The following is a 13514-nucleotide window of genomic DNA, read 5'->3' on the forward strand; positions in this document are numbered from 1 at the left end:
CTTTGATCACCTCATTTGTCAGTTTCCAGACTAATGAATTTTTCTCCTTTGTCTGAACAGCACTCCAATAATATTTTCCAGACTTACCCTCAACTTTCTCTGCACTTTATTCTCTCTGAAGAGGTATCTGTAACCACTAACAACCCTATCTGTCACACTGTACCTGAATAGCAAGTGTGATACAACTTTTGCCCCTGGGTCTCGCAAACCCAGTATTCTCACACCATCTGTTACAGTAAGTTAGGGAATAAGAGAAATGCTTAATGATTACTATAATAATAATCCCTAGCTCTTATACAGCACTTCTCAGCCATAGGGCTCAAAAGTGCTCTACACAGCAAGTCAGTATCATTATCCTCATTGCACAATGGGGAAACTGAGGCAGAAGGGGGCTGTGCAATGACGTGCCCAAAGTCACGCAGCCGGCCAATGGCAGAGCGGGACATAGAACCCGTGTCTAAGCATGGTGTTCTTTATAGGTAGGGTGAGCTACGTTTCAAGGAAATAAAGGACAGTTGTAGGAAAGTTAGGGACATAATTTTTTCCCGTATGTTTTCCTGATGATATAAAGCAGCAGTTCTCAAACTGTGGGTCGGGACCCCAAGTGGATCACGACCCAGTTTTAAGGGGTTCACCAGGGCTGGCGTTAGACTTGCTGGGGCCTGGGGCTGAAGCCCAAGCCGAAGCCCCACCGCCCGGGGCTGAAGACTGAGGGCATCAGCCCTGGGTGGCAGGCTCAGGCTACAAGCCCCGCACCCGGGGCAGGGAGGTTCGGGCTTCAAAAACCAAATAACCCCAGCATTTGTATCAGACTGGAATCGTTCCCATCATTGCGGCTGCCATGTGGGCTGCCTCCTGTATGTCCTGCGCTCCCGGGGACGCTCGTCACCGGTCCCTGGGCAGGAGGGACGGGAGTCACCCTAGCTATAAGACTCCTGGGTGGAATATTGCCTCTGCTTGAAGGCCACGGGGGGGCTTCACCTTAGCAGAGAGAGCCCTTGTCACCTGTTCTGCAGGTGGGCCCTGCCCCCAGCTGCCTGCTGGGACAGGGCCCTGAAATACTGCGGGGGATTGGAGTGGGGGGGAGAGGGGAAAAGCTACAGCTGCGCTAACCCCTCGCTCCCCCTACATAGGGCCGGAGCTGGCCTGCCCCTAACCTCACCTGGGGGGTGGCAAAGCAAGCCCCCCCCCCCCGCAGCCCCGCTGCAGCGGCCGCCTCGCGCCGGCAGGTGGCGCTGCCGCCCCGCGGGCAGGCCGGTGACCCAGGGAAGTTGGGGGCCGAGTCAGCTGGGGAAGGAGGAGGCGGGCGGGCAGCGCGCTCGCGGCGGGCGCGCGGGGATATAGGATGTGCCGCCGCCGCCGCCGCCGCTGCATGGCTCTGTCCGCCGGCGGCCGCGCCAGCTGCCTGCTCGCCGCCCCTGCGCGCCGGTGACTCCCTCGCCCGGCTTCTGCCCGCTGCAGCCCAGGCTCCCGTCCGTCCCCGTCCCCCCCGCCGGGGCTGCCCTGCTGCGGGCAGCCTCCATGCGCTGCCCATGGCCGGGGCACAGCCAGGCGTCCACGCGCTGCAGCTCAAACCCGTCTGCGTCTCCGACCTGCTCAAGAAAGGCACCAAATTTGTCAAGTGGGACGATGTAAGTCGGACCTTCCCCCCCCCCCGCCTCCCGCTTTTCCAGGATAGGGACCCCCCTCCCCCCACTCCCACGCGCGTCCCTCCCCCCACTCCCACGCGCGTCCCTCCCCCCTCGGGCGGCGGGGGAACGGCAACGTGCAGGGCGGCTCGATCCCTGGCTCCGACCCGCACATGGAGCGAGCCGCCTGCCCTGGACCGCCCTGGGATGGGGATGGGGGAAGACGGGAGCGGCCTCACCTTGCTTTAAACCTGTTGTGTGCTAACCCTCTGGGGCAGAGCGGAGAGCGGGGCCCGCGTCCTTCCAGCGAGTTCAATTTTTGTTTTTTGGCGGGGGCCGAGGGGGGGGGGCGGAGAAGAGGATTATTCCTCCAAAAAAAGGGGAATCCACATTTGGGTGCAGAGGGTTTGGTGCCAGCACCGGTGTGTGCTGTTGCCTCCGAGTGAATGGGTTTGTTTCCAGAGGGTAGAGCGAATGTTTGGTCCAGGAATCCACACAGGTGCAAGCACATATTAAAAAGTTGGAGGACGATTCTGGGAGGAAAAGAGGACAGTTTAAAATGGAGGGGGAGCAGGTTGACAGGACGGATTTATTTCCATGCTGGCAGTGAATTATTGTCCCTATGAATGTTAGCATGACGTATACGCTAGTGGGTGCACCTTTGTGTATATTATTTATTGTAACCCTTTGACATCTAAATTGTCTCTTGTTTACTAAAACTTTTCTGAACTTACTTTGCCTCCCTTGCATCTATCTGTTCTTTCCATTTCACTTCATTAACTGTTATCTTTCCCCTTTCCTGTGTCTCTTGGTTATGTTGTATTCCATCTAATTCACTCTGTATTACCCTATGTTGTTATATATGGTAATATTAAGTGTATTCTCTTTGCTTCTATCCTCTTCCTCTTTCTTTCCCTGTGTTCTCTCTCTCTCTCTCTCTCTCTCTCTCTCCATAATGACACTTTCTCAGCCCCTCGCTGCTTTCTCCTGTCTTCTTCATTCCCAGTCTCTTTATGGACTCTTCCCCTTCCACCGTGTGACTGAAGTAGGTTAAAAGCTTGTCTCTTTCACTAATTGAAGTTGGCCCAATAAAAGCTACTACCTCACCCAACTTGCCTCTCCACCCTCTATCACATGACCTGTGCATACACACACTCTTGCATCCCCTACATGAAGAACCTCACAGGTACCCACTCACCTTCTCTCCTCGGCAAACATCTCTCACTATCCTTGACTACTCCCAAAATCTAGATGCATTCAAGCCTCCCCACAAGCCCACCTTCTCGCGTATTCTTGTTTCTGCAATGCAAAACGCACCCCCACCCCCTTCATTATGAAATCACACACACAGGCAGGGTCCCTTCCTCCCCTGAAACATCCGATCCCTTCTTCTGTCTCTTCATCTCAGCATTGCTACGTTGTGTGGGAGAGGGGTAGCTCTGTGCTGCCCCCTGCACCGTAGCCATTTAGCAGTTGGGACTTCTTTCTCTCTCTAGGCTGTGCCAGGGACTTCTTCAGAGGCCGGGTGGATAGCATTCTCCTCTCCCCCCACACTGGGCCACCAGTTATGGGTGGGGAGGATATAGCACCGGGTGGAAGGAAACAGGGGACAGGTTCACTGCCAATACCATCCCTCAGTGGTTGGTAAAACCTCAAGGGTTCCTGCCTTCCACACGCAGCTAGAGAAATGGATACCCCACCAGGGTCGGTGCTGAAGTATGCACAGAGGCAGCACTGTGATGAAAGTATATGGATTGGACATAAAGGAGAAGACTGATGTGCTGCACAGCTTGAATGGCAAGAGTCGTTGAGAAGAACTAGTTTTTGAGATCTCCCTTTATACTAGCTCAGCCCTCAAAAAAAATATTCTTGCTGTAAAGTTTTCTTTTCTAGAGACATGCACAGTAACAGCTAGTGGGACAGCCGAGAGAGAGTGCAGTTCACCGTTCCAGTTCTGTTACGCAGTATCATGCTACCATTGCTCTCAACCTGTCAAGAGACCAAAGGTGTGATCCTGACCTTCAGAAATGTGTGACAAACGCTTGCAATGAGGGATGCAACACCAAAAAATTAGGAGGGAAGTCCTGAAGCAATGGGGATTTACTTATTAAGGGATTCCTAGATGCTGAGTTTCATGAATGTGCCAATAATTTACAGTAATAAACAGTGAGATAACACCAGGGTCACATAGTGCCTGAGGTAGATTTGGATCTAAAATGAATAATTCACTTGCTGTTCAGGTTGAGTTGACACCTCTGAGTTCTCACTCATCAGATTTGCCATACTGTAGATCACAGCACTGTCTCAGCCTTATTGCTGTGGTGGTGGTGTTGTCTGTTTTTTTGTTTGTTGTTTTTTGTTTTTGTTTTGGTAAGCAATCTTGCCAGCAAATTCACAAACCACATATATGCTGAGGACAAGTTAACAGTGATTTATACTCTCCAGATGAAGAATCCAAGGCGTTCTCAAACATGGATTGTGTGTTTTGCCTCTTTTTCCTGGCCCTCGGATGTGTAACTGTGGCAAGAACAGAATTCTCTGCAATGTCTTGCTGATATTGTTACCTTGAAAGATAGGGCTAAATTATTTGCAGATAAAACTAGCTGATGGAGTTAAGTCTGCAGAGAATTTGGTCCTTCGTTTTTATTTGTGAAGGCTATTACTGAACCATTATTCAGAAATGTCTATAGGTGAAGAGATGCACTCTGTGCAAATGGAATCTTCCTGTATAAATAACTTACTGGGTGTTTTTATTTAATTATAACTATATTAATAATATATAGACTAAATGAAACCGCCCACAACATTAAGCATGAAGTTTGTTAGCAAAAACTGACAAAGGATATAAATCCTAAATCAAGATTAATTGTCATAGATTCCCTGTTATAGCTGGCACATATGGGCCCCCCCAGTCCTGCAACCTCATAGGCAAGAATGGATCCCCATGGCCAGCCCCATTCTTTATCAGTGGGGTTCTCTGGGCGATGAGGGTTCTCTCGAACATATATGAATGTAGAAATCGGGCTGAGATTATCTGACACTGAGACACTTGCCATGGGCATAACCTAGTGAAATAGTTTTGAGCCATAACTCTCTTGATTTATTTAATTGCAATTTACTTAGTATGTGTGCATGAGAGGTTTTTTTTTTTCTTTAATTTTTTTTATCCACAATGCCTCGTTCCAGCAATGGAATCATCCCAGGAAAAAAATATTTTAGTGGAAGCGAACCTAATTTATCAGAGGGGTAGCCGTGTTAGTCTGGTTCTGTAGAAGCAGCAAAGAATCCTGTGGCACCTTATAAGCTCATGCTGCAAAACATCTGTTAGTCTATAAGGTGCCACAGGATTCTTTGCTGCTTCTACGAACCTAATTTGGCACTCTGTACTATGGGACATTTCATGCAAATATATGTTTAGTGACAACTTAAAGTATCTGCCACTGAGCCAGTCAACAGAGACTTTGGAGTCTTGGCCATCTAGCCTGTTTGCCTGTATTCAGAGAAGTGTTTTTTTTTTTAAATGAGTATCATTGACCTGAGGCTTTATGGTCTAAAGTGTGAAAATGTGTATATTGGAGCTCCTCTGTGAAACAATAGGCCATAATAATGATGATACATAATATGTTAAACTTGCCATGACAATAAAACATAATAGACCATTATAGCTACTTTGGATGCATTGTCTAAACATAGTGGATGTGCAGAGAAGTTAAGCTCATGCAACAAGGTTCCTTATGAAATATTTGTTGGGTTGAGGCAGGAGAGAATACTTCTCATAATCAGCTTTTGTAGGAGGAGATTTTCAAAGGCGCTTGAGGGGTTTAGGAGCACAAGCCCCTTTGATTATCAATGGGACGTGTTCCTAAATCCCTTACGTGATTTTGAAAATAGCTATTCCTCTCTCACCCCCTTCTTCCTCCCGTAGATGAATTCTTGTCCTGTCTGTAAGCAGAGACAAATTCCCACTGAATTCACAAGTCAACAGAACTTGGTCCTGGAATTTCAGTTTGTGTTATTTTGGCCTCCCCAAAGCACCTGAAAACAACTTGTGTGTGTGTTTGGTACAATCCTAGGAATCTGATTTGGAAAAGATTTGATCCACTCCTCTGTCAAGACAGAATTATCCCCTACCTATGTTTTCCCATACAGCACATTTTCCTTCTGTTTTATTTTTCTAATAGAAAAATGACCATATTGACTTCTTTTCACATCTCATAAAACAAAGGCTCTTCCTCAGCAAAACCTTGTGACTTGTACCAAGTTTCAGCCCAGAGCAAAATTTTCCAGATGAGTTATAAGCCACTGAAAATAGCTTTCTGCAAATGGGAGTGCTGAAAGGATTTTCTCCAGAGTAGCACTTACTGGCTATAACACAGTGTCACAACGCGTTGGATGAAGAGTAAAGCAATAGCTCTTAAAGAATTAATTTAGTACTTCTTTGAGTGATGCTGGGGTGAGATTGAATGGTGCTGGATTGCTGGCAGAAGCAGTAGTAATGCAGGCTTTTAAACTCACCCACCAGTGTGCTTGGAACCTGGCCTGGAGCAGCCATTCCTAGGTGTACAGAAAGCAGTTCATTTCTATGTCCATCTAGTAACTTTGCTGAGACCGTTAAGAAGCGCAACACGTGCTAAATGTGTGCTGTGGACCCTCATCTACTTGTAAGTGCAAATAGGTCACCTACATGCCTCGTATCGGGCCTGATCCGATGTCTGTGTGAAGTGTGTAGGTGATCTCAATTGAAAGATTCTTGTTGACTTCATTGGACTGTGCTCTGAGCAGTGATAATCTTCTGTCAATTTAGACTACGTTTAAATCCGTGCAGTCTACACAATTGTAAAGTCTGGAAATTCCATATGTTCTGCAGGGGATTTCCTGCCCTGTACGTTGAAATCCATTAAAAATCTTATTTAAATAAAAGAGAATACACCTCTATCCTACAAGATAAGTGGAGTTCTCGTACACCACTATACTATCCCCATAGCCATCTGCTTCCCCATTGAAGGATTTATTGCCTTGAGACTCGGGGGCTGATTGTCAGAAAGGGCTGAGCACCTTGCCCTCCGAAATTGGAATCCTCTAAACTGTCTCGAGTTAGGCTTCCAAAAATGAAGGGGAGCAGAATCACGAGTCACAGAAAATCTTAGCCTTTCGTAGCAGGGAAAGAAGTCTGGGTTATTCAAGCATTGGTTTGATTGCCAGTGCTGTAGACCGCTGGTGTCCTTCGTTCCCAGTGTTGGACAGTTACCGTTTCAGGAAGAGGGAGGTTTACAAACTGAATTTACTTGGGCCACTCAGTTTTTAATAATTCTTCCTTGGAGAGTTTTAAAGCAATCTTCAGAAGAACTGCGTTCACTGCAAAATGACATTGTAAGGCTTTCCAAAGTCCACTTTGTTTAGGGATAGTGCAGGGGGTGGGGAATGATAAAGGCAGATGTATTACTAGCTGAGTGAGTTAAAGAAACTGGAGTATAAAGGAGTGTTTTGTTTTGTTTTTTTCCTCATGGGATTGGTGGAAGCAGAGCTCTGCCCTGGCTTTGTGTGCATAGCTGCTGCAACTGGGTTTGCTCCCTGGCTGGGCTTACAGTTTGGTTCAGTGGCTCTCAGCACCACCACTATATACAAATTGTTCTAGCACCCCTGATTGTGTGTAATGGTTTCTGCTGTGTGGCCCCAGCAGGGACAGGACAGACATAGCCGAGGTAGCACCAGCCCCAGAGCTAGGACACAGTTTAACTGGTATTGTCTAGTGGCGGTAATTGGCATGCCAATGCAGGTTAATGGAGTGGTATATGTTAAAAAGTGTATTTGTTTTCAGTTCTCACTTAAAGAGTTTCTTATCTTCCCAAGTGATAATATGTACTTTACATAAAGGCTTTTACCGGGTCTTTGCTGCTTATGCTATTTACTTTCGCTTTCAAGTGTAGTCTACCAATAAGTAATGGAGAGGTTATATTTACCAGGAACGCTGCCTAAATTAGATGACTCTCTGGCCATAAAACTGGATAGGGTGACCAGATGTTAAGGGGACAAACTCCTCAAAATCGGACGCAGGACAAACTCCTCAAAATCAGGACAGTCCCGATTTTATCGGGATGTCTGATCACCCTAAAACTGGAACCCAGTTTGAACTAAAAATGTAGTTACCAGAATTGAACTGTTCTATGCGCAGCAGCATCCAGTGGCTAGGGCACCAGGCGGGAAGTCAGGGGCAAGGTAGTCCAGGGTGACTAGTGAATTTTGAGTGCCCAAATTGAGATACCTTAAAGGGGTCTTATCTGTAGGAAGGGCTGAACACTCACCTTTGAAAATGAGGTTCTTCAGTTTGTCTCAAGTTGACTCACTACTCACTCTTAAAAATCTTGGCCCTAGGCTCTGCCATTTCATTGTTTTATGACCATGGGCAAATCACTTGACCACTCTCTGCCTCCACACCCTCATCTGTAAAATATGATATAGATATTTACCCCATCTACTCATCACAGTAGCACCTGAGCCTCTCAAAACCACTAATGGATTTTATCTTCACAATACCCCTGGCAGGTAGGGAAACGTTATTCCCATTTTACAGGTGGGGAACAAAGCCGCAGACAAACTAAGTGCCCGCGCTCACCCAGGAAGTTCTTAGCGAAGTCAGAAATTTTAACCCAGAGTACTGCAGTAAACTTCAGAAGGACCTATCTACTGGACCAATGATTCTCAACCAGGGGTATGCATATCCCTGGGGATATGCAGAGCTCTTCCAAGGGGTACATCAACTCATCTAGATATTTGCCTAATTTTACTATAGGCTACAGAAAAAGCACTAGCGAAGTCAGTACAAACTAAAATTTTATACAGACAATGACTTGTTTATGCTGCTCTGTATACTATACACTGAAATGTAAGTTCAATATTTATATTGCAATTGATTTATTTTATAATGATATGGTAAAAATGAGAAAGTCAGCAATTTTTCAGTAATGTGCTGTGGCACTTCTACAAAAATAATGAGGAGTCCGGTAGCACCTTAAAGACTAACCGATTTATTTGGGCATAAGCTTTTGTGGGTAAAAAACCTCACTTCTTCAGATGCATCAGCGAGTGAGGTTTTTTTACCCACGAAAGCTTACGCCCAAATAAATCGGTTAGTCTTTAAGGTGCCACCAGACTCCGTGTTGTTTTTGTGGATACCGACTAACACGGTTACCCCCTGATATGTGACACTTCTGTATTTTTTTTTTTATGTCTGATTTTGTAAGCAAGTAGTTTTTAAGTGAGGTGTAACTTGTGGATACGCAAGACAGATCAGATTCCTGGAAGGGGTACAGTAGTCTGGAAGAGTTGAGAGCCACTGTGCTAGATTATCTTTACCCAATTTTATCAAATGCTTTTGAACTTGGTGGGTGATTAGTGCTGTGTGATTTGATCTGGGAGAATTCATGGGCCTGTTTGTTTGTTTTTAGAGTCTTTTTTTTCAGAAGTTTATCGAGAACATTAGATGTTTGTTATACTTTATAAACATCCAAATAAATATGTACACATGAAGTATTATCAGTATGGGTAAGTAGAAATAAATCAAACAAACTAGTTATGAATACTTGCCTGAGAATGTATTTCTCCCTTAAAGAAACTTTCAGATGTGGTTTAAATTGTTGGCTCTCGTATAGCTTGTTTTAGTTTGGCATTTTTTTTTATTCTGTCCAAATCTGTCACTCCTGTATATTTCTGAGACCTCAGAAATGAACCAACATTGATCTGCTCTTGGATATATTCAGAGATTAGACTCTTCCTTTTTTTTTTTTTTTTTTTTTAAAGAAAGAAAAATATACTCAACTGAACAACTCTTTGTTTTCCAGTCGGTTTGGATTTAGAGCTTTTATTGAGTCCAACATGTTCAGGTTTTTAATTATATTTAATCTGCAAAGATCGGACTAAATATAACGAACAAAAATCAACTAGGGAAGGATACACTATCTAAACTAGTGGGAAAATGTAGTATAACAGTTCTCTTGCAATGCAAGAAGATAATTGGATACTGAATTTAAAAATTTATATTTCAGATGTTCAGTCAGCTAATATTTCATCACAGGATAAATTCTGATTTTATTGAACTCCATTGGAAAGCATTTGCTTTTTGTGGGACAGAGATTTGACCCCATGGTTATCTTATAAAATGAGCAGCCTCTTATCCCAAAAGGATATGAAAATGATTTTCAATTCCTCTACTACTTTAATATCTGACTACCTCACAATCTCTTTTTATATTTATTCTCACAACATCCATGTGAGATAGGCAAGTTCTATTTTACCCTCTTTACAGATGGGGTACTGGGACACAGACAGGCTAAGTGAATTGCCTAAGGTCATACAGGAAGTCTGTGGCGGAGAAAGGACTTGAAGTGAGGTCTCTGAAGTCACAAGCTAGTGCCTTAAGCCTGGAGTATCCTTCAAATAGCTATGCCAAATAATGATGAAAGGACTGAAATCCTTATCTGTTTTAATCTGGTAAATAAAAGTTCTGTCAGTAGAATTTGATGTATCATTATGTCCATTATGCAAAAATGCTTTCTTTTAGAGTGTGTGTGTACTGGGGGGAGGGGGGCAGGATGGAGAAAAACTGTGGCTACCAAAATGTGTCAGGCACCAAAAACTGGCTCTTTGTTAGGTAAAACACTTCCAAATGGTCACTGAAATTTTTTATTTACTGAAACAAAGTGGGTTATTTTTAAATGAAAAACTTGTATAAAAGTTTTGATAACATTGACATTTTTATGCAATAAATTGCAGTTCAGAGAAAAAGAAAATGTTTGATTGAAAAAAGTTCTAGTTAAGGAAGTTTTGACCTGCTCTACTTTCTACACAACTTTGCTTTTTTTTTTTAAATTGTTTTTAAATGAATTTTTTGTTACTACAGTCAAACCACATTAAAAGATCATTAGTAAGGTTGCAAAATCAAGCAATCAGAAGGTAGGAAATGCCAGAATTAAGATTGCCTGTGCAACCTTAATTTGGTCCCTTGTGCGTATGCATTATGATACAGTCTTTAATTACATAATCACATACTATCTTTCTACAGGATTCCTGGCTCGTTCATTGCACAGGATGGATGGTGCTGATTTATTCAATCTTATTAACAGTCCTCATTGTTCAGTGGATGGCTCCATGGCTTATTTACTGCATGCTGTTCAAACCCTGCACTGAAGACACAATTACTAGTTTCTTCAAGGGCTTTTCTGTGGCACCCCTCACTGTTGAAGCACTCGGATACTACATCAGTGAATTAATGTTCACAGTGTCCCTGTGTGGTGAGGGTGTGGTGTTCCCATTTCAATCCCCATCCCCAACACTTTTTTTTTTCTTGTTTAGCGAAATGACACGAAGGGGCATGTCTACCCTTTTGAGCTGGGTGGGTGATGCGAGGCCAAGGAGAGATCCTGGTGCTAGCTCTCAGCTGGCTCGGACACAGCTAGTGCACTAAAAACAGTGCAAGCTGCCCTGAGTATGTACCCGCTGGAGACCCTAGGCATGGACTCAGGTCAGGAGCGATGAAAGTGCCCTAAAAGGGGGGGGGGGCGGCACCGGTGCCTGTGCCATGGCCATGTGCTGCCCCTTCTTCCTGCCCTTGTACCGCCCCTTCCATGAGGTCCCTCCCTCATGCCGCTGCTTCCCCCCCCTCAAGACTCCACCTTCTCACCCTTACTGCCAACCGGTTTAAAGGTGATGGGGCCATGCCCCCGCCCCGTTCCACCGCCCCTGCCTCAGGGCAGCTAGCCCCTCCTGCCATTGGCGTTGCCATGGCTACACTCTCTGTTGCATGCGCTAGCTCTGTATATCTCCTTGAGCTGGGAATGACATCCCCTCCTTGACTCGCAGATATCGCAGAAAGCTAGAATTAGCATTGCCCTAACTCTGCTCCCACTGAAGTCCTCCATAAAGTTCCCACAGGCTCCAACGGAGCAGAGAGAGGCCAATACGGAGCATCTTTAAAAATCCTACTCTTAATATTGCACTTTTAAAAAACAATTAAATAAAAAACACATCTCTTCAGTAGTGCAGGTCTGTTCCATTTCGTTACCACCACTCAGTTACTCCATATTTGTATGTTTAAAAAAAAATACTCTGCCGAAGATTAGCTTATCTTTCCCTTCCCTGTGTTTTGAAAGCTCCTATTGTAGGGTCCATTTCTTCTCCCACTGAAGTTGTGACTATTTTGCCATTGTCCTCAACAGAAGGAGGAACATACCCTTAACGCATATGCACGAAGCAGAGTTAAAAGGGTGGCTACAACCTTAACTCTGAGTTGCTTGGCTTTTGTGGTTTTAAAATCTTAATGTTATGTTAAGATGGAGATTGCTGAGGCGTTTAAATAACTTGATTTAAAAACAGAGGGGTAGCCATGTTAGTCTGGATCTGTAAAAGCAGCAAAGAGTCTTGTGGCACCTTATAGACTAACAGACATTTGGGAGCATGAGCTTTCGTGGGTGAATACCGTGGGTGGCATCCGACGAAGTGGGTATTCACCCACGAAAGCTCATGCTCCCAAACGTCTGTTGATTTAAAAAAAATCATTTAAATCAGGAATTTATTTTAAATTTATTTAGAAGTCATTTAAAGGTTGCAGTAGGACACACTTTAGAGGAAAATTTATAATGCACTAAAAATGTTTTTAAACATAGTTTTAAATGCCCTTCCTGGTGCAGTATCCTAGGGCTTGTTCACGTAGAAAACTTGTACTGCTTTTAGCTATGCTGTACTGGTGTAGTTAAAGCAGCGCAATCCTAGTAGTTGTACTAGTATAAAAGTGCTTATACTAGTACAACTTATTTCTGTATGGGAAGGGGAGTTAATTATTCTAGTATAAGGTGCCTTTATACTGCTCTAACTGCATCCACACTAGGGATTATAATGGTATAACTATTTTGGTTTAAAAAAAAATCCATACCAATAACTGTAATAATGATACCCATACAAACGCTGTATGTGGGCCTGGCTATAGCTGACTCTGAGGGGCTTGTCTACGTGAATGTTTAGTTTGTGGCAAGTTGGAGTATGAATTTACCTGCACTAGCCTGCTGCACACTTCTGTCCTTGGGAATCCTGGAGACATGCATTAACAGTTCGTTAAAGTGCATTTATCTAGTGCTTTTTGACACTGGGAGGGCATCAGCAGGGTCCATACAGACAGCGCAGCAGGTCAGTGCAGAGTAGGTTCACACCCCAGCTTGCAATGAACTAAACATTCATGTAGACAAGCCCTTACAAAACTGCTATAGGTGAAAACCAAAATATTGGGAGATTAAAGCCCTGATCCTGCCAATTCTTAAACAGGTGCATAATTTTACTCATGATCTTCTGTCTGCTGCTCTTGTGCTTAAAGCCATCCGTCCACTTTTTTGTAGCATTTCTCATAGGATGTGTCTCAACACAGAAGTTGCACCAGTAAAAGTTTTGGCTGAATGCATTCGCGTTGGGTCGTTTGTACCATTCAGCGTGTCCACCCAGCATCGGGCAGTAGTGGCAAAAGTGTGGCGCAGTGTGGGTAGGCATCCCACTGTCTTTGATTGTGCCTCAGTGGCATAAAATCTCTACAACAATGAAAAGTCACTTAGGTTTTTCAGTAAATAAAATTAGTGAGCTTTTTTTATATACATAGGCCCAAATTTTCCAAAATGGGAGCCTAAAGTGATGCTTCTAAGGGGGGCATTTTCAAGTCTCCTGAATGACTTACGAGCACAAGTCCCATTAACTTCAAACTTTAATGGAGGCATGTACCTTGGTTGGTGCATTTCAACTTTCTTGACTTCTGTAAATGCAGTATGTCAGGAGGTGGTGTTGGTTGCAAATACAGCACAGGAATAGAAGAGTGTTTTAAGTGTGAAACTTCTTAGTGGAAAATATCTCAAT

At 44.3% G+C, this 13514-nt stretch overlaps 1 protein-coding gene across 3 annotated transcripts in view; it reads left to right on the forward strand.

The window, feature by feature from the left end:
* The first annotated feature begins 1309 nt into the window (after positions 1 to 1309).
* The window catches only part of PLCB1 (phospholipase C beta 1), a 627028-nt gene continuing 614823 nt past the window's right edge, over positions 1310 to 13514 (forward strand). For all 3 annotated transcript variants that reach the window (XM_039531329.1, XM_039531330.1, XM_039531331.1), the window contains exon 1: positions 1310 to 1631. In XM_039531329.1, the coding sequence (XP_039387263.1) occupies positions 1533 to 1631 (99 nt within the window). In that variant the 5' untranslated portion in view covers positions 1310 to 1532. The remainder of the gene's footprint in view (positions 1632 to 13514) is intronic.

This window comes from Mauremys reevesii, linkage group 3 (genome assembly GCF_016161935.1).
Source record: "Mauremys reevesii isolate NIE-2019 linkage group 3, ASM1616193v1, whole genome shotgun sequence".
NCBI lineage: Eukaryota > Metazoa > Chordata > Testudines > Geoemydidae > Mauremys > Mauremys reevesii.